Below are 26,842 nucleotides of genomic sequence, written 5' to 3' on the forward strand. Positions count from 1 at the left end.
CTGGGGAGGATTCCCTAGGAGAAGGCAGGGAGCAGAGCTGAAGATGGGCAAATTGGTGAATGGCTGGGCCAGATTGTGGAGGACCCCAAATGCCATGTGAAGGAGTTTGGGTTTGATACTAGGCTTGGAAAGAGCTGCTGAAGGGTTCTGAAGAAGGGAGTGGCGGTCTTAAGGTTGGAGTGCATTTATTAGAAGTGGGGAGCACAGGCGGAAAAGCAGAAGCCAGTGGGGCTGGTGTAAGTTGAGTTTGCAAACCAGAGGGTCATCCATCCACAGAAGTGCAGTTGACCCTTGAACAGCACAGGGTTGAGCTGCGTGGGTCCACTTAAACGCAGACGTTTTCTAACCAAATGTGGGTTGATTTGAGGGATGCTAAATCTATATATACAGGGCTAACTTTTTGTATAGGCAGGTTCCTCAGCGCTGACTGTGCACTTGGATGTTGGTATATGCGGGGGTCCTGTAACCAGTCCCCTGCCTATACCAGGCGTTGACTGTAATTGGAAATTACTCGGAGATAACTGGAAATTCTGGTCCAGAGCTTAGATGAGAGGGTTTAGGGCTTAGTTTAGATTTGAGTGTACAATTGTCTGTGTTATTTTGCAGCCCTGAGGGGGAAAGAAGTTATTGGGAGAAGTGGGTTCTAGCGAGAATCCTGGGGTCCGCCTATGGAAAGAAGCTGGTGGAGGAGGCAGATGGAGTAGTTAGAGTGGTTGGAAGGGGTCCCAGAGGATGCAGTGAGAGGAAGGTGAGTAGGGGAAATGGAGGGGGGGTTAACAGTGTCTGCAGTTTCAGAGGGGTTGATCCCTTCATTCCAGATAGTCACTTTATCACTCTTGTTTGCTGTCGTTATTGTATATCATGTCTGATTTCAGAAATTTTATTTCACGCAAAGCCTTTAGACCAGCAGCTCTTGGGTTTAGATGAGTGGTTCCCAGCTCTCTTTGCACATCAGCATCCGCAGGGCTGCTTTGAAAGAGTCCTTGGGCCACTTTTAGAGAGTGCGCATTCTTGAGTCTCCTTTCCAGAGATTGTGATTTAAGTGGCCTGAGTTGCTCCAAGCTGCCCAGAGAATTCCAGTATGCAACCGAGTGTGAGAAGCCCTGATGCAGACTTCGCAGGACCCCTGATGCGGACTTCCGCAGGGCCTGCTTTCTCGTGTTTCCGCAGTGTCGTGACTGCCTGCCATGGTTGCTTAAGGGGTCTCTGAGCTTGCCATCCAGGGTGTGTGTTAACTGTGTTCTTTTGGAAAGGAAACTAAGACTGTACTGAAACTCCTATAATCTGGTGTTAGTAGGTAATATGGTGGGTTAGTTGTTCACATGGTCTGGCTAATAGCTCGTGGTATACCATAAGTAGATTAGCAATTGTCAAAGAGTTTAGATGTCCTTAAGTGCCAGAGCTGCGCATTTTTATTGTTTTTGTAGATAAAAAGGCCTTTAAATCCTATGGGCTGGTTGAAGTTCTTGAATATTTTTGTGCTGTAGATACATGGAAATCCCAACTAATGGTGTAGTTGATAGTGTATGGGCACAGGGGTTAGTTGGCCTTTTTGGCCTCTGGCCAAGTGCATTGTGATGGCTTTGACTCTGATTTTCTTTTCTGTGACTGTTTTAAGTCCTGGGAAGAACTGGCAGCCCACAGATGCTGCAGCAGCATTTGCAAAGAGAATACTGATTGCAGGCAAACTTAACCCGGGATTAGGGTGGAGTTGGAAAGGTGGCAGTGTGATTGTATCGACAGGTGCTCTTTGTGGAGCAGTGACTCCTGTGCCTGTGGGTGAGTGTGAGGGACGTGTGGGGAAAGTGCACTAATGGTTGTTACTATCTGCTGTGCACCAGGCTGCCAGAGCTGCTGAGGGGGAGAGCAGACAGAAGTTCTTCACCCAGGATATTAATGGAATCCTATTAGAGTGAGTATCGTCTGTCTGTCTGTCTGTCTGTCTGTTTCTGCTATTACTGAGCTTGGGGCAAGCCAGTCGGGGGAGAATGGGAGTATAATTGAACTGCATAAAGGTGACCACCAATGAGATAAAAGAATTGGATTAACATGGTTTCATTGTTGTTTTTCTGTTAAAAATCAAAACACAACAGGGACACCAAATACTTGTCTCCAGAAGTGATAGACCTCCCTGATCTTAGGCAGCAGGCATTAATAGCATATGATAATCATGGCCTGTTGGAAGAGGATTTCTTGGCAGGTATGAGAGGAGGAGAGAGAGAAGGTGTTGCTTGCCTGTCTCTGAGAATCCTGAAGAATGAGAGACAGCCTGGTGGCCTCAGGGGTCTGTTCTGCCTTGGGTGTTGCTTGGCGTCCCTGGCCGTTCCCCTTGCTTGCACTCCTGCTGCTCGTGCCACGTGCGTCATCCCTAATGCTGTTCCCACACACCTGAGCCTCTGAGATACCACTCTGTGAATCAGGTTAAAAAGCAGAAGAGCAAATGTCTGTAAACCCAGACTGGGAAAAGTGAATCCTTGTGGCCTGGCCTGCAGTGTTGCCGCTTTTCTCCTGGTTGCAGTTTGTGGCAGGAGAAGCTTGTTGCTCAACAGCTGAGGAGTTTGTGTATGTAAGAATAGTTGTCAAAATGTGGGTGTTCTATCAAATGGCCTCGCCTGGCCAGAACCGGGATTGGCCCCTTGGGTCAGGAAGTGTGGGCTGCAGAGAGCACCCGAGCATTGGTGCGGATGATAGGGTTGTGTCAACAAGGAACGTGCTTGAGTGTGCCACATATGGACAGCTCAAGGCATTGAAGAGAAATATTTTTTTGCTTATCTAGATGGAGAAACTGGAGGGGTGAGGCTTTTTCTGACCTCTTAATGGTTGATAAAACTGGGGACTAGGGGGAAAAAGAAGAAATGCTGCCGGGAAGTATTTCCTGTCAACCCCAAGTAACTCATGATTTTCCGCTTTGAAAGCTTGAAGTGCTTCAGAGCTTGTTCTCCTGGGCTCTGTTTTCCTGGTCTTGTTTTTGACCTGAGAGCCTTGACCCACGTTACCTAACAGTGTTCATCAGGCTTGGGACTTGGTCTTGTCGATTGCTGAAGGTGTGTTTCCTTGGGCACTCAGTTACATTGTGTGACCAACAGGACAGGGTCTGAGCTGCCTTTGGCCCCTAGCTTTCCTCTCCACGTATGGTGAGCTGATGAAGACAAGAGTTGCAGTGAGTTGCAGCCGGTGGTGACTGTGTTCTGTTCTTCAGCATAGAGGCACAGACTCGGGAGCTGAGCAGTCAGGTCCGCTCTGGGGTGTATGCCTATCTCGCGTCATTCCTGCCCTGCAGCAAGGATGCCCTGCTCAAGCGTGCTCGGAAACTTCACCTCTATGAACAGGTGGGTGACCCTAGAGTGAAGCCCTTTGGCTTTGGGGCCTGGCGGAGGGGTGACGGAGTCTTAATCAGTGCTGCATCTGCTGCCCCACTGCCTCCTTGTGATCACCCTGTCGTGCGTCCTGAACTTAAGAGCGATGTGTAAACCTGCCTTGAATTTTGTCCCGCTCTTCACAGGGGGGGCGTCTGAAGGAGCCTCTCCAGAAGCTCAAGGAAGCCATTGGCAGGGCAATGCCGGAGCAGATGGCCAAGTACCAGGACGAATGCCAGGCACACACACAGGCAAAGGTTGCCAAGTAAGTTTGTCCTGGCGCTTGCATGGCGCGACCCTCCCGTCTCTTACCTCTTCCCCTCCCGTTTTTTCGGTGTGTACTGCCATTTCTCCAGGAGCCTCTTGGCTCTTCTTTGGCCTTTTCTCCTTCTCTGTGAAGTCCTAGTTGTGCAGAGGGTGAGGGGAGAGGTGGTGGGCAGGAGCACCTTGGGGCCCCATGTAATTCTGTTCACCCTGTAGGATGCTGGAAGAGGAGAAAGACAAGGAGCAGAGGGACCGGATTTGTTCGGATGAGGAAGAAGATGAAGAAAAAGGGGGCAGGAGGATAATGGGACCTCGGAAGAAGTTCCAGTGGAATGATGAGATCAGGTGTGCCCCCACTGGGACTTGGCCTCTTTGGAGGGTTGGTGGGGCAGTGTCTGAGCACGTCCCCTATTGCTGACAAAGGTTAGGCTCATTTACTTTCATCAGGGCTGCTGAAAGCACATGATTGGAACCTTGAAGAAGCATCTGGAGTAGTTTGGAGTTTCTGATTTCTGCCTCCTTCTCAGGGAGCTACTATGCCAGGTGGTGAAGATCAAACTGGAGAGCCACGACCTGGAGAGGAACAACAAAGCCCAGGCTTGGGAGGACTGCGTGAAGGGCTTTCTGGACGCGGAGGTCAAGCCCCTCTGGCCCAAAGGCTGGATGCAGGCCAGGTGAGGGCTGTGTGCTGAGATGGGCATCTGTGCAGTCAAGACTTGTTTGAATGCTGCTTTTGTGCCAGGCCAGCAGGATCCCTGCCCACAGGGAGTCACTGTCTAGCTACCTCAACTCTGATCTCACCTGAGTAATTGGGGGACATGCAGGTAGCTGGGAAAGGGTGTTCTGGATCTTCCTGGAGGAAGGGAAGTTGCCTGCAGGATTTTGTTTTTGTCATATTTTTTGTCCCACTTCAGGTTGAGGTTTGGCCTCCCATCTCAATATGCACTTTCCTTTTTTTTTTCTTTTTTTTTTTTGAGACGGAGTCTCGCTCTGTTGCCCAGGCTGGAGTGCAGTGGTGCGATATCAGCTTGCTGCAAGCTCCGCCTCCCGGGTGCACGCCATTCTCCTGCCTCAGCCTCCCGAGTAGCTGGGACTACAGGCGCCCGCCACCACGCCCAGCTAATTTTTTGTATTTTTAGTAGAGATGGGGTTTCACCGTGTTAGCCAGGATGGTCTCGATCTCCTGACCTCGTGATCCGCCCCCCTCGGCCTCCCAAAGTGCTGGGATTCCAGGCGTGAGCCCCCGCACCTGGCCACACTTTCCTGTTTGAACATACAGGCTGCTGCGAGCATTTGAGAGAGGGGTTCATCTTGGGTCTTTCCTGATGCTCCTGAAGAAGCCTCATTTGCAGGGAGCAGGGCTGACTCCTTATTGGAACTAAGTGCCAGGCTTCCGTCTCAGAGGCTACCTTGTACGAAGTTGCTTCCTGCGAATGAAGTTATTTCTGTCATACACGGGACAGAGAAAGTTAGCTGGAGTGATTTTCTTGATTGGACCCGAATCATCTGTTGTGCGGACAGATCTTGGAACCTTTGAAATTGCAGTCCTCTCTACGTAGGCTGGACTCATGTGAAGAACATTTTTTGTTGAGTTTCTCTGGACAAAGACGCGCTGGGTCACTCCACGTTTTATTCCTGGAATGGAGGGAATAGGCAATAAGGAAAGTGCTGTGCCCTTTAGGGAAGCATCACCATGAGAGGTTTGAGGCAGAGCCATACATTTTCTTGGTGAAGGCCAGACTCAGCCTTTGGGCAGCCAGTGTGGCCCATTCCGATCCTCTCACCAGGAATTTGGTTCCCCAATCCATTGACCTTTTTTGTGTGTGTGAGGGGAACAGAGTCTTGCTCTGTTGCCCAGACTGGAGTGCAATGGCACAATCTCGGTTCACTGCAACCCCTGCCTCCCCGGTTTGAGCGAATCTCCTGCCTCAGCCTCCCGAGTAGCTGGGATTACAGGCGTGCGCCACCATGTCTGGCTAATTTTTGTATTTTTAGTAGAGACGGGGTTTCACCATTTTGGCCAGGCTGGTCTTGAACTCCTAACCTCAGGTGATCCACCTGCCTTGGCCTCCCAAAGTGCTGGGATTATAGGCGTGAGCCACTATGCCTGGCCAATTGACATTTAATGAGGGATAGCCACTGAGTACCGGGAACACTAGCAAAGCTCTGGAAGTAGAGTCCCAGCTTTCTGGGGCATGTACAGATGCCTGGTGTTCTGTGTCTTTCAGGACTCTGTTTAAGGAGAGCAGACGAGGCCATGGGCACCTAACTTCAATCCTGTGAGTGTCTTGGTATTTTCATATCTCGGGACAAGTGTTGTTTTTGGTCTCCTCTGGATATTCTCTAAACCTTTTCTGTGCTCATTCCTTTGAACAGGGCCAAGAAGAAAGTTATGGCTAACCCTTCTAAAATCAAGGTGAAGGTGAGTTAGTTTGCTCAGGTCACATGTCAGCTATGCTCATCTCCTTGCAACTGTGCTCTGGAAACCTGTCAAGTGACTGTGGAAGCTCATTGATCTTTACTGGTCTGGGGACAGCTACTCAGGATGGCATTCTTGAAGTTATACCGGGACAGAGACCCAAGCCACTTAACCCCCCTCTAGCCTTGGTTCTACAAACAGTACCCAGCTGGCCCAGTTCCTGGGGTTCTTGTGGGATTAAGTGTGATCTTCTTGGCAGCCCTCTGAGGAGTCAAGAGCCCCTGCAGGTGTGAAGGTATTACACTGTGATCTTTGTATGGAAGAATTACACTCGAGCCAAGTGCAGTTTAGCTTGGAGCCACAGCAGAAAGAAAAGGCGACTTTGTTGAGCTACCAGGCAGAAATGGAGGGCAGTACAGTGGCTGGAGAATAGATGTTGTGAAGATTATCTTGGATGTTGCAGAAACCTCCCAATGTAGTAAAAATTGCTGTTTATCAACATTTTTTCCAGTTCTTAGTGTGGTGCCCTTAGCCAGGCCTAAGCAGACTGTGAGAATGAGATGTGCAAGTCATTTAGTCCTAAATATCTGTTGAGCTCCCACAATGTCCCAGACACACTATATGAAGCACCAGGGATGCAGGAGTGAAGCATTAGACCCCATTCTTGTTCCCATGAAAAACTCACTCTTCTTTGAATCCAGTCTGAGGAGTTAGGTGCTGGGAAAAATCAAGGAGGAAAAAATAGCTGCTTTAAGCAATTCTCATGCCATGCCTTGGTCTGATTGCAGTTAGGAGTGCGCTAAGACAGTGGGAATGCCAGTAGGCAAAGTATCTCTTCATGAGAGTCTTACACTTTTCAAAACAGAAGAAAATTTCTCCTGGTGGCATGTTTGTACTTAGCAACGAAGCATGCCGGGGTCAACCCAGCCCTGGCCAACCAGATACTCGCCAGGGGTGATGAAGACATGGCATCTAAAGTCAAGGTGGGCGTGGCTCCTGCTCTCTCCCACCGCTTGTTTTGTAATTATACAGGAAGACCCAGTTTTTTGCGCCTCAAGTTCGCATGTTTATATCCTCACAACAGGCCAATGTTGGTATCTTTGGACCTTTCTAAACATCAGCGTTTCTGTTTTCCTTTAGGAATCGTCTACGAAGCCTGATAAAAAGGTTTCTGTCCCATCAGGACAGGTTGGTGGCCCCATTGCTTTGCCCTCAGATCACCAGACAGGAGGCCTGAGTACTGGGGCCTCGAGCAGGGAGCTCCCATCCCAGGCATCGGGCAGCCTTGCTAACCCTCCTCCTGTCAACGTGGAGGACTCATTGGATGAAGAGTTGATCCGCAATCCAGCCTCCTCTGTGGAAGCTGTGTCCAAGGAATTGGCTGCAATGAATAGCAGAGCAGCTGGGAACTCTGAATTCACACTGCCTGCACCCTCAAAAGCACCTGCAGAAAAAGTTGGAGGTGTTTTATGTGCAGAAGAAAAAAGGAACTTTGTGAAGCCCAGTCCTTCTGCTCCACCACCAGCTAGCTCTCTGCAGTCACCCCTCAATTTTCTGGCAGAACAGGCTCTGGCACTGGGGCAGTCCTCTCAGGAGAAAAAACCAGAGAGTTCTGGCTACAAAGAGCTGTCCTGCCAGGCTCCCCTCAATAAGGGCCTGCCAGAAGTACATCAGTCTAAAGCAAAGCACCACAGCTTGCCACGGACGTCTCACGGGCCCCAAGTGGCAGTTCCCTTGCCTGGCCCCCAGGTCAAAGTCTTTCATGCTGGTACTCAGCAACAGAAAAACTTCACGCCCCCATCTCCGTTTGCCAATAAGCTCCAAGGCCCAAAGGCTTCTCCCCCACAGTGTCATCGTTCCTTCCTGCAGTTAGTGAAGACAGCGGCCAAAGGCCAGGGCTTCCATCCCTCTGCACCAGCCACCTCAGGAGGCCTGCCAGCCTCCAGCAGCAGCTCTCACAAGACCCCAGCCTCGTCCTCTTCTGCCCTGAGCCATCCAGCAAAGCCACACACAGTCAGTTCTGCAGGCTCGTCTTACAAGAATAATCCCTTTGCCAGCTCTGTCTCCAAACATGGGGTTTCTTCTGGCAGCTCTTCCTTGGGAGGAACACCAGTCCAGAGTTCTGCTTCTGGGAGTCTGGTCCCTGGCATACAGCCTCCCTCCGTGGGACAGGTCACCAGCCGACCTGTCCCAAGCTCAGCAGGGAAAAAAATGCCTGTTTCCCAGAAGTTGACCCTGGTAGCGCCTCCAGGCGGTCCAAACGGAGATTCCAGTGGAGGGACCCAGGGAGTGGCAAAGTTGCTGACCGCGCCCCTACCCTCTTCAGTCAGTGGTGTGACATCATCTACCTCCTTGTCAGTGAGTATCCGGCATAGCAGCCTGCCCTGCCCCACTCACAGGGGCCTTGGGGATGAGGTTGCTTGCCTTGCCCTGGGTGGAGAGAGAGATCTAAAACCACAGGTCAGGTAGGAACAGTGGGCTCAGACATGGAGGGAGACTGGGCTCCCTGTTCTCAGGTATTCACTTTTCTGGTGACAGGAAGCCCAGGATGGCCTAAAGCTTCTTCTGAAGAGGGTAAAGGGAGCTAAAAGACAGCCAGCGGCCGGGCGCGGTGGCTCAAGCCTGTAATCCCAGCACTTTGGGAGGCCGAGACGGGCGGATCACGAGGTCAGGAGATCGAGACCATCCTGGCTAACACGGTGAAACCCCGTCTCTACTAAAAAATACAAAAAAACACTAGCCGGGCGAGGTGGCGGCGCCTGTAGTCCCAGCTACCTGGGAGGCTGAGGCAGGAGAATGGCGTGAACCCGGGAGGCGGAGCTTGCAGTGAGCTGAGATCCGGCCACTGCACTCCAGCCTGGGCGACAGAGCGAGACTCCGTCTCAAAAAAAAAAAAAAAAAAAAAAAAAAAAAAAAAAAAAAAAAAAAAAAAGACAGCCAGCACCATGCCTCTTCGGAGGCTGGGTCTGTGTGGCACAGAATGAGCCACAGCACTCTCCTTCTGTGACCCCTTGCCTCTCCGTCTCTCTAAACAAGGCAGATGGAAGTGCTGTCTTCTCTCAGTTGAGTCATGTGGGGGTGTTCATGGACCAGGAATAGCAGGACCTTCTAAGAGTGATTCTGTTGATTTTTGAAGGACAGAGTCCAGTAATTAATGTATCTTGCTTGTATGTAATTACAGCAGGTTCGGGAAGAGGGAATGAGCATTTTTTTTTTTTTCTTTTTCTTTTTCTTTTCTTTTTTTTTTTTTGAGATGGAGTCTTGCTCTGTCACCCAGGCTGGAGTGCAGTGGCGCTATCTCGGCTCAACTGCAAGCTCCGCGTCCTGGGGTTCACGCCATTCACCTGCCTCAGCCTCCCGAGTAGCTGGGACTACAGGAGCCCCCCACTGCGCCCGGCTAATCTTTTGTATTTTTAGCAGAGACGGGATTTCACTGTGTTAGCCAGGATGGTCTCGATTTCCTGACCTCATGATCCGCCCGCCTTGGCCTCCCAAGTGCTGGGATTACAGGTGTGAGCCACCGCGCCCGGCCTCTTTTTTTAATATATAAATGAAATTGTTGCAAAGACAAAACCATAGAAAGGTCTGTTGGAGGTCTCACCTCCTTCCCTGCATCCACCACCCCTGTAAGGTAACTAGGCTTTTAAATTTTTGGTTTCTTTTTAAACAAAAGATTAATGAATATATACAAAGGTATATATATATGTGTGTGTATATATATATATGTATGTGTATATGTATAAATATATATGCACATACACATGAACATTTATGGATATATTACATTTTTCCCTTCACAAAGGAGCCTTTTTTTTTTTTTTTTTTTGAGACAGAGTCTGGCTGTGTCACCTAGGCTGGACTGCAGTAGCGTGATCACAGCTCATTGCAACCTCTGTAGGAGACATATTTAGTATCCTGCTTTTTAAAAAATTATGTTCCCTGGAATCCATTCCATGTTGGTTCATAAAGACTGTCCTGGGTCTTGTCTTTGGGGCTGCAGGGTCGGAGGGTGCCTCTGAGGGCCATCTGACGTGGGTGTGTGTGTCCTCCTCTGTGTTGCCAGGTTTGGTGTGAGTCAGCCACGAACAGGACTGGAGTTCTTACTTCTTGCTGTGTTTCTTCCCTAGAAAGGAGCGAGTGGGACCGTGATGCTGACCGGCTCCTCTTTGATGGCTTCACCCTACAAATCCAGCAGCCCAAAACTGTCTGGGGCCATGAGCTCGAACACCGTGGGAATTATAACCCCCGTCCCTATTCCTGTCCACGTGCTCTCCTTCAGCGCTGACTCCTCTGCCAAAGCAGGGGTCTCCAAGGATGCCATCGTCACAGGCCCTGCCCCCGGGCCCTTCCACCATGGCCTTGGCCACAGTAAGTGCCTCTTTGCTGCCTCTGGTCACTTGGGAACCTCTAGATTGTGGCCGGGGTCCTGCTGTCATGTACTCTGGTTCCTGTGTTTGAGTCTGGTGTGTGACTGTGGGGAACATCTCCGGGAACTGTGCCCCACTGCCCCTTTGGGTGTGGTGCCCAGACTGGCCTGGCAGGTTGTCAGGGGCTCTTGCCTGCTGGAGCTGCTTTTCTGTGCCTGTCTTCAATGTGTGTGTTTTGTTCTTTTCTCCCCTCCTGTTTTCTCTCAGGTCTTCTGGCTGGCTTGCACTCCAGCCCGCCCCATGCAGCGCCTCTCCCACACGCTGCCGTGCCCACCCATATCCCGCAGAGTCTACCAGGTAATGACCCGACGGTCAGTGTGCCATGTGCACCGTGTGCCTTCGCCCTCTCCACCCCTAGGTGCTTTGCCACTGCCAAGGTCTTGGTGTCTTTGCCTTGTCGCTGTTGTTTTGGTTTGTCCTTTGAGGCTGTACTTTGTCAGTACTCAGGGTGACACGCACTTCTACTCTTGGGGTTTTGTCTGGTCCCCACTTGGAGCTGCCGCAGGGTCAGCCTCAGCCTGTGTGATCACAGGGATAGTTGCGGGGGGTCAGGGTGGGGCGGTTTTGTGTATGATGAAGGAGTTCCTAACCCTCGGCTCGCTTTTTCTCTTCAGTAAAAAAAAAAAAAAGGAAGGTAATGGTGCATCTTCTCCAAGGGCTAATTGGGTACAACAAGGTCTTGAAATACAAGCTGCTCCACTTTCAGATGTGATTGCTTAACAGAAGACTCTCTAAACTGTTTCCATTAAAGGGAAAATCCAAGTAGCAGCCAGAGGCCACAGTGCAAGACTTTGAGAGGAGCAGCTTTAAATCTGTCCAGGTGTAAAAACTCCATCAAAACAGATTTGGAGGCACAGCAGGCATGTAGCCGGCACTCCCCTTAGAATAGCGCCTTCTGAAATGGGGAGCCTCTAAAAGCGTCAGGCTTGAGGCTGGTCTGGTAGCACCTGAGAAGAGGGCTCAGGTGCCCCAGGTTGGCACCTTTGCATTGAGTGCATCTGCCTCACCCTGTCCCAAGCCTGCGATTCTTGGGTACACCTCCTGGAATTCTGGCATGGGAAGTCTCCTGGTGTCTCGGCTTTGACCTAGCATTCTTCCTACTGTAGACCTGCTTCAGACATGACCAGGGTGCTACTTGGATAAGGGGAGAGCCACTCTCATGGAAGACAGCTGAGGTAACCCTGGTGAACTGGTGCCAGGTGGAAGTAAGGACCCTCTATGCTGCACGTCTCCCAAGTTACATCCGCCTCATGATGTGCTGTGGCTCCCTGGCACCATGGCATTATAGTAAACGCCAGAGACCACATGGGGCAAGACTCAATCTGGTTATCTCCACAGTGGAAATTGTGCTGCTTTGAGGGGTTAAGCCTACAACACTAGTGACTCCTCCTTTCCTTGGGAGGAGAAGTAAAGTGCAGTGACTTCTCTACAAACTAGAGGCTGCAGAGCCAGCTTGGTAAGAGCAGGGGTCTTTCCAAAGTCAGGCTGCCCTGCCTCTGCTTACTCTCAGGAACGTTGCTCTCAGAAAAGCAAAGTAATTGAGGCCGGACCCGGTGACTCACACCTGTAATCCTAGCACTTCGGGAGACCAAGGCAGGAGGATTGCCTGAGTCCAGGAGTTCAAGACCAGCCTGGGCAACATGGCAAGACCCTGTCTCTACATTAAAAGAAAAAAATTAGCCAGGTGTGGTGGCATGTGCTTGTAGTCTCAGCTACCCCCAGTAGTATATAGCCTCAATGAGGAGGAGGATATTGAATGTCCCCAACAAGAGGAGATGAAAAACATTTGAGGTGATGGATATGCTAATAACCCTAACCTGACACTACACGTGTTAGGTGTCAAAACATCACTGTGTACCCCATAAAATATGTATCATTATTATGTGTCAGTTTTTAAAACTGTTTAAGGCTGTCAGAGTCTGGATGTGGTGGCATTGAGAGGCAGGAGGATTGCATGAACCCAGGAATCAGAGGGTATAGTGTGCTGTGGTCATGCTTGTGAATAGCTGCTGTCTGGGCAACATAGTGAAACCTCATCTCTTAAAAAAAAGGTTTTTTAATCAGTTTAAAAGTTCGGGGAAAAAGAAAGTGAATCAGAAAAGCAACTATACCAAAACGGTTATCCATGTGAGCTTCTCTCACTTCCTTAGATGGACTTCAGCTGCTAGGATGACATGAGATACAAGTGAGAAGCGATTTGCGCATTTCGGCTGTGTGACTTGTGTCTGCATTGCTTTCCTTTCTTCTGTGGACTGAGAATGCTAGTCCTTTGAATTTGTCTTTACAGGACCTGAGGGTCTTTTGATGGTAAGAGACTGAATGATCATTGCTGCCTTGAGTTCTATGTAATCGTCAGGCCTTGCCTCGGGATGGCAATTGTAGCCTGAGATGACGTAACCCAAGTTGCGTAGCAGAGTTGCTCTTCTGGGAACACTGTGCTGAGTGACCACCAGCCTTCACAGTGCTAGTGTGCTTGCAGGCTGCGGCCAGGAGCAGTGTACACGAATAACCACTGGCTCGTGTCTCGTGGCTTGTTTGAGCTCTGGAACACTCAGCATTTGGTGACTTTTGCTATTTCGATGTTTCCCTTGAAGTTTTGTTACTACTGCCTTAAGGAAATCAGAGAGCCTGAAAAACTTGTGTTCTAATTTTTCTTACTCTTTTCCAGGTGCTTCTCAGCTTCACGGGAAAGGGCCTGCTGTACCACGGAAATTGTGACCGCTTCAGAGGCAAGGCTTGCCACTTGGGTCTGGGTGGAATCAGAACGTGCAGGTCTCCCAGGATGGACACTCACTGCGCCCTTTCTGCTGCTTGGTGTTCTTCTGGAGGAGCGTGAGTTCTCAGTGGAGCGCTTCTTGGCACTTCTGACATGCCTCCCACGGAGGGAGCTGGGTCCTCGCTGCTCAGGAGGTGCAGACTATCCTGTGCTCTGGGCCTTGTGGCTCTGTTGCTAGACGGTTGTTAGAGGGGCAGCTCTAGGCTGGGCCATGTGCCGAGCCATGGTGGGAGGCGTGGTGTTTACAGGCTCTGGTGGCAGAGCAGTTGGCACACCTGCGGGTGAATCTGCCTGACCCCCTGGCATTTGGTCAGAGTACCTCAGAGCACCCCACTGCTCAGGGGCTCCTTCTGGCCGCAGTAAGCTCCCTGGATGGTCACAGTGCCACCTCATCCCCAGGCTGTGTGCTCAAGAGAACAAAACCCAGGCCAGAGCCACAGCTAGGAGACCTGCACTGTCCCTGCAAAATACTAGGAACACCTAGGGTGTGCGCACTGTGGGGGCCAGTGTCTCCTCGGAACATGACAATGAAGCTCTTTTAGAGAAAAGACCTTTGTAGATTCAACAATTGTGACAGGATTTTTACAGACACCTATTTTGGGCTCAGTTTTCATCATTACCATGAAATGCATTGGATAGAAGGGGACTGTTCTTCACACATCATGTTATAGGAAGACAATTCCGGTGCCTTTATGGTGGAGCAGAATTCGACCACACAGGTCCATTCAGCCCTCTGAGTGGCTCTGAGGTGAAGACCTTTTTAAAGATACGTCTGTATTCAAGGCAAAGCCAGTTTTGAGTTTTTTACACGTGCACATCATTATCTGTGCCGTCCTGACTAGAAGGGTGTCTGGGCCCCCAAATTCCAAGTCCCAGTGTAGCCAGGGCTCCCATTTTGCTTTTCCAGAGTTTGTGGAGTTGGACTGCAGAGCCCAAAGCCCTTCATCTTTCTGAGGGTCAGGGATACCAGGGGTCCCGAGTCACAGATAGACATTCCAGTTTGTCTTCTTAGGAATCATTCGTAGGCAGTGCGGCAGAAGCAGGCCTCTGTGAAGTGTCTGCCAGGTAGCAACAGGCCTTGAAGTCCTGGGGCCCTCCAGGCAGTGGGGTTATGTGTCGACTTAAGGATGATGTGCGGAAGAGCTTGAGGAGTGGATCAGAGAGACTAGGACAGTTACTGCAGAGCTCCTAAGTCACCACTCAACCAGTGGCTCTTTCACAAGGATTTTGAGGGCACTTGCCTGTCCTGTGAGGTCTTTGCCACAAGGTGAGTCTGAACTGACTGCTCCAGCTAAGTGATCTCAGGCACGTTGAGAGTATAGTGTCCCCAGCACGTGCACCTGGGGGAAAACGGATCGCTCTTGGCTCCTGACTGCCGGGGTACAGCGCCCAGTAACTCCTCCTTCATTCAGAGGTTTACTGGCCTTCCTGGTTTCCCAAGGAGCAAGACCTCTGTCCGCCCTTTGGCCCGGCCTCTGCTCTGACTCCTTTTTTACATAAGAACCAATCTGTGTTTCACATTGGGCTAAGTGGATTCCTTATCCCTTTATTATATATATTTTTTGCAACTTGGATTTCCAGTTTGTTTACAGAGTAGTCTTAGGTAGTAGCAAAAGAGCCAAAGAAGAGATTTGTATTGCTGAGCTCAAAGCCAAGCAGAGGCCGGCAGTGGAGGCTGAGCAGGGACTCTCCAGGCTTCTCTGCCCATAAACACCCAGGTCCCAGCCCCTCCTTCCTTTCCCTTTGGTGCTCCCTCCTCCCCATGTACCATTGCGCGCGCAGCTGGAGCAGAATACCCTCATTTTTAGGAATCTAGTGATGCCTCTTGCCTCAGGGAAACGTTTCTTTGATGGGGAGTTTGAGATTTCTTTTTGTTTATGCTTTATTTGTGGTAATGAAAGAGCGAATGACTGAACAGCCATGGCAAGGCAGATCTACAGGCGAGGCCGCAGCAGAGGGTAGGGCAGAGCGGCCTCGGGGTCTGGGGGCTGCAGGGGTTTCCTTGGTGCGGCGAAAGTCTCTGAGCACTTACCGGGCGTGGCCGTTTCTTATGTGTGAGAGGGGCTGTGGCTTTTGTGCAGCAACTATGTTGGTGTTAGGGGTGGTGTGGAGATTGTTAATCTTGTATAAAGTGATTCAATAAATTGTTTCAAGGTTTCCAAAACATTTTTTCTCACTCTTTTCTTTCTACCCTGTGGAAGTAGTACCTCCTGTAGGAGCTGTTATATATGGAATATCCATTTTGGCTGAAAGCCAAGAGGGAGTGGGGGAAATAAGCCTTGCATGCAAAAGAAGAAACACGTGGACCGTAAAAGTAGACTCCAGCCACCAGGTTTATTTTCATGCTATAAATAAAGTTCCCTATTACTTCCCATTTTCTTATGTTCTACATGCAATACAGAGAACCAGAAACTCGCGTGGTGAATATTCAACTGTTTTGTATACCTAAATACCAATGAGATAATAAGCGAGACTTGTAAAGCACTGAAACTAAGGCTAACAGCAACACGATCCACTATCAAAGGATTTAAATGCCAGAACTGTGAAACATTCTCTGGGGGTGCTGGGACCGTCTGGCTGACAATTAACGTCCACTCTAGCACCGAGGCCTGGACACTTGTGGTTTCTGTTCACCTTTGCTGGCTTGGAGCCCAGATCTGTCTCATGAGCAGAGTAACTACTGAGGAGGCTTCTCTGATGGAAACTTGGTTTTAAGCCAGAAATCTGGAGAGATGTCGTGCCAGGCAGCAGCCCCCACGGGCCCAGGCCTTTGTGGGGCAGTGTCACTGGTGTGCCACCAGTACCCATGCTGCATGGAGCAGGCTTGGCTGCTGTGGTTGGCTTGTGCTTTAGTGGTTTTCAGATTGTGTGCAGGTGTCACGAGGAGTTTGGTGCTGGGAGTGTATAGGAAAAGGCATCGCAGTTGTCCAATCATTGGAGGATGAAGTGGGTCACTCAGGGTGAAGGATGGTTGGAACGAGAGTTGCCTGTCTTCAGCCAGTGCCCGTCCCATATGTGGGCTGGACTCTGAGCAGCCTGGCAGCAAGGGTGTGTATAAAATGCTTGGCCTACACCAGGGCTAGGGAGAAGACGACACCAGGGAGGTCACAGCGTCGGAGGAGAACCAGCATCTGCCGCTACGAAGAGTTACAAGAGCTGTGCCTACTTCTGCCCAGATACCAAGACCGCCAGCTCCTGGATGGACATGTCCTTGTTGACGTAGCGGTCATACTGAGCAGGGGTCACCCTGCCGCTCTGCAGGGCCTCTTCGATGGAGAACTTCTTGCCAGACTTCCTGTCGTGTATTACTGAGGACTCCCCATTAGGACCCTTCACCGAGATCTCCTCCCAGTCGCACTCCTGGCTTCTGAGTTTCACGAACATGTTCCAGTCGATGAGCCCCGCGCGGTGGGCTTCCTCCGGGGACAGCTCGCGGCCTGTGTCGGGGTGGATGACTACGATGGAGCGCCGCAGGTGGTTCTCCCGCTGCTCCCGCTTGACAGCCACGGAGCCCAGACGTTTCTGCAGCTCGTCGATCTCGAGGTCTTTGTCCTTGGAGAGCCTCTTGAGGTCATCCAGTTCCCTCTCCAGGGACCATAGTCTGGAGTCATGGTTGGTCCCAGAGTCCGCCATGGTCATGTTGCGCAGGTCTCGTGTTTCCGTCGCTGCCATGTCAATTTCCGATTGGAGCCTTCGGGTCTCCAGCTGCAGGTTTTGCCTCTCCAGCTGTAATTTGTGGTTCTCTTCCCTTAGAAAGTCTAGTTCCTTGGATGACTTGGAGTTATGGAATTCCAGCTCCGAAAGTCTGGCTTCCAGCCGGCTCACCTCAACATCCAGCTGGCGCTTGCTGCGGCTCTCCTCCTCCAGGTTGCTCTTGAGCCTCTGGATCTCCTGCTCGGTGTCCCCCGTCTCCACCTGGATGCTCTCGGAAAGCACCACCTTCTCCTTGACCTCCGTCTTCTCCAGGGCAGCCAGTTTCCTCCGGAGGGGCTCGAGCTCACCCTCCAGGAGCTGTCGCCGGTGCTGCTCCTCTTCCAGCTGGAGTCGGAGCAGGGCATGCTCTCGGGCCTGCTGCGGGTCCTGCTGCAGCACCACCTTCTGCTTGCGGGTTACCTTCTCACGGGCCTCAGCTTCTTCCTGCTCCAGCGCTGCCAGCCGCTGCTGCAACCGCTGCACCTCGCGCTCGGCCTCCCTGCGGGCCTGCCGCTCGCGCTCCAGCTCCTCCAGCTGCCGCTCAAGCTCGGTGCGCCGGTGCTGCAGCCTCCGCAGCTCTGCCCGCAGCTTGTCAATCTGTCGCAGCTCCACGTCGATGCTCTCAGCAAAGGCGCTCACCTCGGCCCGCAGGCCTGGCTCCTCCTCGTACCTGACTACCTCCTGCTGCACCACCCTTTCCTTCACCCGCGAGAGCTCCTCCTCCTTCTGCGCGATCTGCTTTTCCTGGGAGGCCCTCTCCCTCTCCAGATCCACTTGCTTCTTCTGCTCCTCTGAGAGCTTTGCCCTCAGAGACTCCACCTCCTCCTTGGTTTGAGGGTCTTCTTGGAATTGGAGGATCTCCTGGACCACCTCTTTGGTCTGGACCTGGGGTTTGGTGTCTTTCAGGGCCTGGATTTCCTGCTTGAGCTGGTAGATCTCTAAATCACACCTTTCAATCAGTCTGGTCTTGTCCACGATCTCCTCCCTGAGCCGCTGAAGCTCCTTCTCCATCTCGGGGTCAGTTTTGTACTTAATGACTTCCTTAGTCACCTCTTTGACTTCCACCTGGGGGCCTCGCCTCCTGAGGGCCTCCAGCTCGCTCTGGTAGCTCCGGAGCTGCTCCTCGGCGCCCCGGTACTTTCGCTCCTGCTCCACAAGCTCCAGGCGGAGGTTGGCCACCTCACTCTCCGCCTTGGGGTCTGGCCGCACGATCTCCCTCACCTTCTCCTGCACCACCACTTTGGCATTCTCCTCCTCCAAGGCCCGTATCTTCCGGAGCAGCTCCGTCTTCTCCCTCTGGCTAGCGCGAGCCTTGGCAGCCTCGTCCTCGTGTTGGCGGGTGAGATCGCTGACCTCCCTCTCGGTGGCTGTGTCCTTCTCCACCTTGAGCACCTCCTTGACGGTGATCTTGCCCTCGGCCATGGCCCGCTCCTTCTCCAGCCTCTTGAGCTTGTCCTGGAGGAAGCTCAGCTCCTCCTCCTGCTTCTCCCTGAGCTGGCCCTGGCGCTGGTGGTCCTCCTGCAGCTGTCGGTACTCTGCCTCCAGCTGGGGGTCATTCTGCAGTTTCACCACCTCTTTCTCGGTGACCTTCTCCTGTGCCCGGCTCTTCTCCTCGGCCAGGGCGGCCAGACGCTGCTGCAGGAGGAGCACCTCTGCCTCCCGGGCGCCCTTCTGCCGCCTCAGTGCCTCCAGCTCCTCCCGCAGCTGCAAGACCTCACCCGCCTGGGCCCTGTCGGGCTCAATGCGTAGGACCTCCTTGACCACGTACTCTTGCCCCCCATCCCTGGTCTCCTGCTCCAGGGCACGCAGCTGCAGCTGCAGTGCCTCCAGCTCCTCCTGCAGCAACTGGTTCTTGTGCTGCTCCTCCGCCAGCGTGTGCTGCAGCTGCTGGAAGCTCTCCTCCAGTGCGGGATCCGGCACCTTCTTGAGCACCTCCTTCCTCACCACCGATTCCTGAGGCCCCTGATTCCTCAAGGTCCGGATTTCTTCCTGGGTGCTCTTGACCTCGTTCTCCAGCTGCTGCCTCCGCTCAGTCTCCTCATCCAGTTGCTTCCTGATCTTCCACGCCTGCTCCACTCCAGAGTCTGTCCTGTTCCTTTGCAGGGTCTCGTGGGTCACTTCGACTTCCGGCTGCTGTGATGGAGAAGACAAGACAAGGTTAAAGCCAGGCTCTGGCAGCACATGTGGGGCCTGTCCCCAGCTGGTCAGAGTGGCTATCCTGTGATCCCCAAGGGACTCCCTCAGCGCCAGTTCATGTCCGTTGTAGAGTTCTAGGGTTACTTTCAAAAATGATCAGACAACTAGTTTGGGGTGTTTTTAATTAGGTAAAACAGTTTTGAGCTGTGGAGGAGTTTAAACTGAAACCATGGTCTCCCACCTCTGGTCCCCTTCCTAGGGCGTGTCTGTCTGTCTGTGCTCACACAAGCATGTCTGTCTGTAGTATGCACCATGTGTTTATCTTTCCTGCACAGATGGTATTCTTGCTGTGGGCCCTGCCGCTGACTGCACTGACAGAGCTCATTCCAGCTCCGCACAGAGAGTACTGCTTCAGGATTTACCAGCAGCGTAGTTTCCACTCTCTGGACAGACCGCAGTTTAGCCCATTGCTGATGAAGAGTGAACTGCTTCCAGTGTCTTGCTATTACAAACAATGCTGTCATAAATATCATGGACTTCAGAAAATAACATTCATTTTCTTTGCTTTCTTTTTTTTTTTTTTTATCTCCTCTTTTTAAAAGACAGAGTCTCGCTCTGTTGCCCAGCTGGAGTGCAGTGGCACGATCTCAGCTCCCTGCAACCTCCACCTTCTGGGTTCAAGCAATTCTCCTGCCTCAGTCTCCTGAGTAGCTGGGATTACAGGCATGCGCCATGATGCCCAGCTAATTTTTGTATTTTTAGTAGAGACAGCGTTTCACCATGTTGGCCAGGCTGGTCTCCAACTCCTGACCTCAGGTGATCCGCCCGCCTCGGCCTCCCAGAGTGCTGGGATTACAAGTGTGAGCCACCATGTCTAGCTGAAAATAGCATTCACTTTCAGCAGATGTTTATTGAGTTGAGTAAGTTCTCATGTCAGTAGAAGCATTGGCTCGGGCCAGTCTTTGCACTGGTCCTGCCCAGAAAGATTAGCAAGGGGACACTCCCATCAATTCACAGACCATTTCTCTGAGACAGAGTCTGTATTGTCACCTGTTAGCACAGCTTGAAGTAGGATTTCTTACTAAGATCAGTTACCTGTCTCAGGAGATTCAGAGCAAACTCCAGATTCTGCAGCCTCTGTCTGTTAATGGCGTAAACTTCAGTGAACTTGGCGGCAAGTGCTGCTTCCTGCAGAGAAGAGGTTTAGGAGAGCGGTCAACAAACAGGTGTCAACAGGGTAAGCAACAGAGAGCTAGAGAGCGTGGGCGTGGTTCTTGAGAAGAATGGAATTTGGAGGTAGAGGCATAGCTCTTGCTATAGTCTCAGTGGTGGAGAAAAAACTGGATCTCGAGGCAGAAGATCCAGACCAGGGTCTTGACTATACTGACTTTGAGCACCAGTGTTCTTTCTTGTGTGTGCAAGGGACTAATATCAGCCCTCCACTCTACTTACTGAGCAAAAGAGGAACTTCCCAGATCCATGGCTTTGACCCTGACACTTCTGTTCAGCTGTGTTTTCAAAAGTTTTTATTTTTTAAAGACAGAATCTCTCTCACTCAGACTGAAGTGCACTGGTGTGATTGCAGCTCACTACAGCCTTGAACTCCTGGGCTCAAGTGATCCTCCCTCCTCAGCCTCCCAAGCAGCTGCAGGTGTGCACCACCACTCTTGGCTAATTTTTTTGTAGATAGGGGGTCCTGCTTTGTTGCCTAGGCTGGTCTCAAACTCCTGGGGGGCTCAAGCAGTTCTCCCACCTTGGCCTCCCAAAGTGCTAGGATTACAGGCGCGAGCCACTGCGCCCAGCCTTGCTGTCTTTCTAGGCATATCGATGTCACTGCCCTAGAACAAGTTCCTCACCTTCTCTTACCAAACCTGTTTGCACGCAGGAGGGCTCTCAGTGGCTTCCCTGTTGTGTGTGCATCTCTGAAGCCAGCGCGTGACACCATGCTCCCTGGGGAGCAGGGCAGCTTGGCCTCCACCTCAGTCCCGAGGCCGCCCGGCCCACAGAACTCACCTCTTCCTTCACTTTGGTGGCGGGAGATTGGAGCCTGGCTCTCTTGCTCACGTGGCTGCTCCTTCCATTCTCCAAGTCGAGAAGAGACCGTAGTTTTTCTGCTTCTAACTCATAGTCCTGCATGCGTGAGAGACATGGCAGAGGGTAGATCAAAACAGGTGAGAAGAGACAGACATGTTTCTGTGCCCCTTCCGGCTGACCCAGACTGGCCCTGTGCCATGTGCTGGTTTTTTAATCTGCATGCGTCTTCCTCACAGCTGCACCCTGTAGTGATTGCCAGGAGGTTTTGAGAATTACCGATACCTCAGCAGTACATAGCTCCATCACTCAGTAACATATAAGACAAGAAAAAGCACCCCCCGAATTCCCCTCCCGACCTTCCTACATGCCTAGAGATTTTCACCTGCTGCTGCTGCTTTTAACATTGTACCATCACCCTGTCTCACCTTGCCACCACCTCTTCTCATGTTTACCAGCTTGCAGACTTTATAATCCAGCAAGGGGGTGTGTGCTGCTTCACGCAGCTTTCCCCTTCCACTGGACACCAGTCCTTTCCAGCTTACTAGTTTTGCTATTGTAATTAGTGCTGTTGCAACAATTTTATCCTGCAATTTTTTTTTTTTTTTTTTTTGTATTTTTTCCTTAAGGATACATTCCCCCAAAGAGTTGACTGCTTCAGAGTATAAAACCCTTTTACGGCATTCCATGTCTAGTACCATGCTATTTTCCCAAAAGCCTGTGCCAGTTTGCACAGCAGCCAGCAGTGCCGCCAGATGGCCAGCTCCACCCACATGTGCCAAGGCTGGTGCTTGCTGCTTCTCTGACCAGGGGACGGAGGAACGAGGCCCCTGCTGTTTGTGCTTCAGGCAGAAGTTTCCCGGCTCACCTTTACAGCTTGCTGGTACTGCTGGGAATTGGCACAGATCTTCTGTACTTCCTGCTCCCTACTTGCTATCTCATCTAGCAGGTTCTGTAAAACACAGTTTAAAAATCAAAACGAACCGGAAAAAAATTTTAAAAGCAAACGTGGATGAAGTAGCTGGAAATCTCAGAATCTGAATTTATTCCTCTGTAGCACAAAGTATGATGAATGGCTCCCTTGGATGTACATTTTTGTTCAGTGCAAAAGGCTTTTTTTTTTTTTTTTTTTTTTTTGAGACAGAGTCTCACTGCATTGCCCAGGCTGGAGTGCAGTGGCGCAGTCTCAGTTCACTGCAACCTTAGCCTCCTGGGTTCAAGCAGTTCTGCCTCAGCCTCCCAAGTAGCTGGGACTGCAGGCTCCTGCCACCATACCCGGCTAGTGTTTTTTTTTTTTTTTTTTTGTATTTTTAGTAGAGACGGGGTTTCACTATGTTGCCAGGCTGGTCTTGAACTCCTGACCTCGTGATCCGCCTGCCTCGGCCTCCCAAAAGGTTGGCATTACAGGCGTGAGCCATTGTACCCGGCCATAAAAGGCAGTTCTAAGGCTCTGTGAAGGGCCAAGATCATTATCTCTGCTAGGAAACAAATGTTAACTGATGGTCTGGACCACCAGACACTGTTCTGCTCTCTGACTTAGATTATCTCATTTAATCTTCAAGTGATGCCAGAAGGTAAGCATCATGACCCCCAGCTTATGAGTGAGGAAAGTAAAGTTTCCAAAGTGGGGATGTGGCTGATGGGGTGGACCTGGGAGTTGCATCTCAGCCTTTGGCTTCCCACGTTCTTCCCTCACCCCAAGGCACTGTGTTGGGCCTGGGGGAGGCCGGAGTCCCAACTTCGGAAATGGGATTTTCCCCACAAACGTGGCTCCTCATTCTGTAGCTGCTCACTCAGATAGCCAGTCCACGCCAGGCGCCCACTCTGCACCAGGCACTGAGCTGGGAGAGGTGAGCGGCACACTCGGTTCTTGTTCTCAGAGGGTTGGGTGTTGAGAGCCTGAGAGCTGAGGCCCAGGGAGGACCCAGCTGTGGCAAGCCTCTGCCCTGCTCCACCTCCCAAAAGCTTGGCGCTCCCCAGCAAGGGGCTTGCTGACCTCTGACCCTCCCTAGCCAGTGTGTGCCTGGAGCTACAGAAGCGGCCGTCTCACCTTCTGGTTCTTCAGCTTAGTCTCCATCTGGCTGAGGCTGTCTGTCTCCTGAGGCTCGTAACTGGGGATGCTGGCTAGGAACTGCAGCACGTGGTCACGGCCGTGGTGGAAGTCCTCGTAGGCCGCCTTGGCACTCTGTAGGCTCTGCACCCTGCCAAGGCAAAGCATTCAGGCCTTGGCCACAGCAAGCAGATGCCTTACAGGGCCCTCATTTTTTAAAAAAAAGTGGGAAACAATCAAATGTAACTTAACTAGAAATACCCCAAGTATCTCCCACACAGGGTGGGTGGTAATTAGGGAATGTCAGGTGGGAGTGTGGAGAAGCAGGTGAGTCCACATACACTGACTTGCAGAGATGCCCATGGTGGATTACAGGACCCAGGTAATCATGACTCAAAGGAGAGACCACAGGGCTGTCAGAGAATCTGACGAACTCACCAAAAAGAAAAACAGCACCGTCTGTGGGACGTGGCTACAGCATTGTTTAGAGGGAATTAGATCGCATTCTCAGAAAACGAGAATGACCACCGCCCCCTGCCCCCTCACCTGCGCTCCACCTGCTGGCACAGGTTGTCGAAACGCTGGCCCAGCTTGTGCACCTCGGCCTCCTGGCGCTCCAGGTCCGGGCAGTGCTCCTGGAAGTGGCTGGCCAGTGTGCTCGAGCACTGCTTGGCTGCCTGCAAGTTCTGCGCCACCTCGCCCAGGAGGGACTTCTGGGCCTGTAACTCAGAGGCCATGGCCTGGCCGGGCAGAGGAGGAGACAGCAGTGCTATGGCAAGAGCTTCCAGAGCCAGGCGATGATACCCCCCACAGCCCCCGGGCCACTGGCTGTAGGAGGGTGGTCAAGGCCACAAGGAGGAGGGACCAGAGCCTTGCTCTGTCCATCTCAAACCTGGGTCACTTCTGCCATCTTCTGTTTTATTACAATGAACAAAGCCCCGAAAAACTAACTTCTAAAAACACTGCAGCAGGCAGCTCGGGCCCCGCACTAGAACAGCCTGCCAGTGGCCGTGAGGCCTTGGCAAAACCGGGTCGTGAGATGGGAGTGTGAATAAGGGGCCTCGGGTCACAGACTTGAATGTTTCCTGCGCTCAGGCAGGCAACGCGGGAAGGGGGCCCATGGCAACTGCGAGGGGAAAGCAGGCCGAGGAGGCAGCTGCTCCTCTGCCCAGTGACTTGCCCTGTGGACTGCAGCCCAGGATGCCAGCTCTGCTCAGCAAGAGATACTGGGAACATGGATTGTTAGGTGGTTTTTTTTTTTTTAAGAGATGGGGCTTGCAACATTGTCCACGCTGGACCTAAACTCTGGGGCTCAAGCAAGCCCACCCCAGCCTCCTGAATGGCTGGTGTTACAGGCATGTGCCACTACAATGTCTATTGCAGATATTTGATCTTAAAATGCTGGCATCTGAAATCCCATAGGTCACACAGATCCCGTGAATAGCTCGGATTTGTGCTGCGGGCCTCCATTTGCAGTTCCCAGTTTGGCACACTGGGCATTCCAAACCCAGGGAGACGGGATGCTGGTGTCCTCGTCTGTCCGGATGGGATGGGTGGATGGGCCTGATGCCCTCACCTGCTCAGAGAAGGACTCCCGGGACTCGGGCCCCAGACTCACCGCCAGCTCTTGCCCCTTGCTGTCCAGGATGCAGCTACTCTCGGGCACTGTGTCATCCTGATTCAGATGGTTCTCGTGTGTGGCCAGCAACTCCCAGCCCTGCTGCAGGCTCTTCTCCAGGCGGTTGGCCACATCAACCCTGAGGACACCAGTCAGGCATCAGGGGATACCCACCTGGTCCCCTGACCCCACTCCAACCTCCATGTTGCCTGTCTGCCACCCACTTTTCCTGGGCCAAGTCCAGCAGCTGCACCAGGCGCTCGTATTTCTGGTTGGTGTCCTCCACCCGGGTCCTCAGCAGGGGTGTGGTGCCACTGCCCGGGAGGGCCTGGATGAAGGCTTCGCCCTCAGCCGCGCTCCGAGTCTTCTCAGGCTCAATCCGCAGTAGCTCATTGGTGATGTTCTGTGGGGACCAGGGCCCCTCAGTTTTGGACACAGCTGGGCAGCCCCTTTCCCCGAGGATGTGGCCAGGGTGGGCACACATTCCCACATCAGGGACAGTGGCCTGGCACACTCTGGGGCTCTGATGCAGCGTCTGGACGCCAGCCTGAGGGCTGCATCTTTCACAAGCATCCCAGGGAACTGCTGAGGTGGACGGTGGACTGGTGCCACCAAAAGCACCCAGGCAGCTGCCAGGCCTGTGCTGTTCTAAGCACTGCATGTGAACGCTTCTGTTTAATAATCTTTGCAGCAACCCTGGGAGGTGAGTACTACGACTCCACCCAGTCACGGGTTGGGGCGTGACGACTCCCAGCAACTTAGGAAGGGACTTGTGGGGTCAGGTTACACCCGAGACCCACATCCTCTCACCCTGACTCGGCCCTCACTGTGAGGCCCCATCAGGGACTAGGGCACTTCTCCAATCCCAGCTCCCCCTCTGTGAAATTGGAGTGCTACTCCCTGCCTCAAAGGGCTGCCTTGAGGATGTGGGAGACTGTGTAGGAAAGGAGGTGGGTGGTGGTGGCCCTGCCACGTTGCCCCCGGCATCAGCTCACCTTGTCCTCGCCGCCGCCCTGCGAGCAGGGCCAACCCATCCTACTCTTAGCTAACGTGTCTGCGGTCAAATCAGCCGGTGACCCAGTCCCGTGGAATTCCACAGCCCATGTGCCGTGCCAGGCGTCAGATCAACAAGCCATGCAGGGCAGTGCAAGCCTTGGCTCTTTCTCCTGGGGATGTGTCTGGAAAGAGCCTGGCGGCCTGGTCCTTGGTCTGGAAACTGGGGAGCAGCCCTGCCACCGCCACGACTCGGGACCCAGTTACATGCAGCAGGCTGTCCCTGTCAGACACCTGCAGTGAATGTCCCAAGACCCCATGGGGAAAAGACCTCGAATAGGGGCCCCAGGGAGCCAGGGGGCCCAGTGCAGGGCTCCCCAGGCCCCGCCTGTGCTCCTGACCCACAGGTACCTTGAGGTCTTTGGCCCGCTCAGCACTGTCCTGCACAGCCCGGCCTTGCTCCAGCGGTGGCCGCAGGATCCCTGTGATGGCCTTCTCCTGCCGGTCCAGGTCTCTGGCCACCTTGTCCAAGCCAGCCAGCAGCTGCCGCCCTTGTAGGTCAGAGGCATCTGTGGAGGGAGGGAGGACCCAGGCAGGTGTGACAATGGGCCACGGGTGTGAGGCCCAGGGAGGGACCTAGGCAGCCAGCCCCCCACCTACTGCCAGGCCCTTGCCATCTCATCCACAGCATATACCCTGGGTCCAGCCCCTCCCCGGCACCCCCAGAGCCTCAGGCGAGTGGCCCTGGCACCCACCTCCGGGGTTCTCGGTCTTCAGCACCTCATACCGCTGCTGCAGCGTGCGTTTGCTCCTGGCTGCCTTCTGCTGCACGCTCCGGTACTGGCTGCCCAGGCTATGAGGACAGAAATGAGCTGGGAACCTGGGCAGCCCACCACCCCCTGCACCCACAGAGACATGACAGCAGACTGGCTGGGCAGACACCCCAGAGGAACCTGACAGCTCCTTAGATGCAGACAGCGAGTGCGCACTGCCGTGCTGGCCTTTGTGTGCTCCTGGGCTCAGAACTATTCCTCCTTCCCCCTTCTTCATAGGACGTCTTACTACCTAAAATTGTCCAG

General features: G+C 52.6%; 2 protein-coding genes across 8 annotated transcripts in view; one reads left to right on the forward strand and one right to left on the reverse strand.

Moving 5' to 3' along the window:
* The window catches only part of UBN1 (ubinuclein 1), a 34,970-nt gene extending 19,564 nt beyond the window's left edge, over positions 1-15,406 (forward strand). For 3 of the 7 annotated variants that reach the window (XM_023225824.2, XM_023225823.2, XM_023225829.3), the window contains exons 8-17: positions 1,842-1,912; positions 3,200-3,329; positions 3,503-3,621; positions 3,837-3,965; positions 4,148-4,294; positions 5,849-5,899; positions 5,997-6,042; positions 7,180-8,397; positions 10,167-10,407; positions 10,674-11,081. In XM_023225824.2, coding sequence (XP_023081592.2) covers positions 1,842-1,912; positions 3,200-3,329; positions 3,503-3,621; positions 3,837-3,965; positions 4,148-4,294; positions 5,849-5,899; positions 5,997-6,042; positions 7,180-8,397; positions 10,167-10,407; positions 10,674-10,918 — 2,397 coding nt within the window. In that variant the 3' untranslated portion in view covers positions 10,919-11,081. Of the gene's footprint in view, positions 1-1,841; positions 1,913-3,199; positions 3,330-3,502; positions 3,622-3,836; positions 3,966-4,147; positions 4,295-5,848; positions 5,900-5,996; positions 6,043-7,179; positions 8,398-10,166; positions 10,408-10,673; positions 11,082-13,134 lie in introns of those variants that run through there. The other 4 variants (XM_023225828.2, XM_023225827.2, XM_023225825.3 and 1 more) reach the window with 3 other exon arrangements.
* A 140-nt stretch (positions 15,407-15,546) lies between these two features.
* Positions 15,547-26,842, reverse strand: part of PPL (periplakin) — a 65,088-nt gene continuing 53,792 nt past the window's right edge. Inside the window, exons 13-22 of the mRNA XM_023225822.3 lie at positions 26,519-26,616; positions 26,175-26,332; positions 24,995-25,173; positions 24,771-24,909; positions 23,699-23,892; positions 23,153-23,303; positions 21,971-22,054; positions 21,085-21,201; positions 20,167-20,259; positions 15,547-19,068 (exon numbers count right to left, since the gene is read on the reverse strand). Coding sequence (XP_023081590.2) covers positions 16,405-19,068; positions 20,167-20,259; positions 21,085-21,201; positions 21,971-22,054; positions 23,153-23,303; positions 23,699-23,892; positions 24,771-24,909; positions 24,995-25,173; positions 26,175-26,332; positions 26,519-26,616 — 3,877 coding nt within the window. The 3' untranslated portion in view covers positions 15,547-16,404. The remainder of the gene's footprint in view (positions 19,069-20,166; positions 20,260-21,084; positions 21,202-21,970; positions 22,055-23,152; positions 23,304-23,698; positions 23,893-24,770; positions 24,910-24,994; positions 25,174-26,174; positions 26,333-26,518; positions 26,617-26,842) is intronic.

This window comes from Piliocolobus tephrosceles, chromosome 17 (genome assembly GCF_002776525.5).
Source record: "Piliocolobus tephrosceles isolate RC106 chromosome 17, ASM277652v3, whole genome shotgun sequence".
Classification (NCBI taxonomy): Eukaryota; Metazoa; Chordata; class Mammalia; order Primates; family Cercopithecidae; genus Piliocolobus; species Piliocolobus tephrosceles.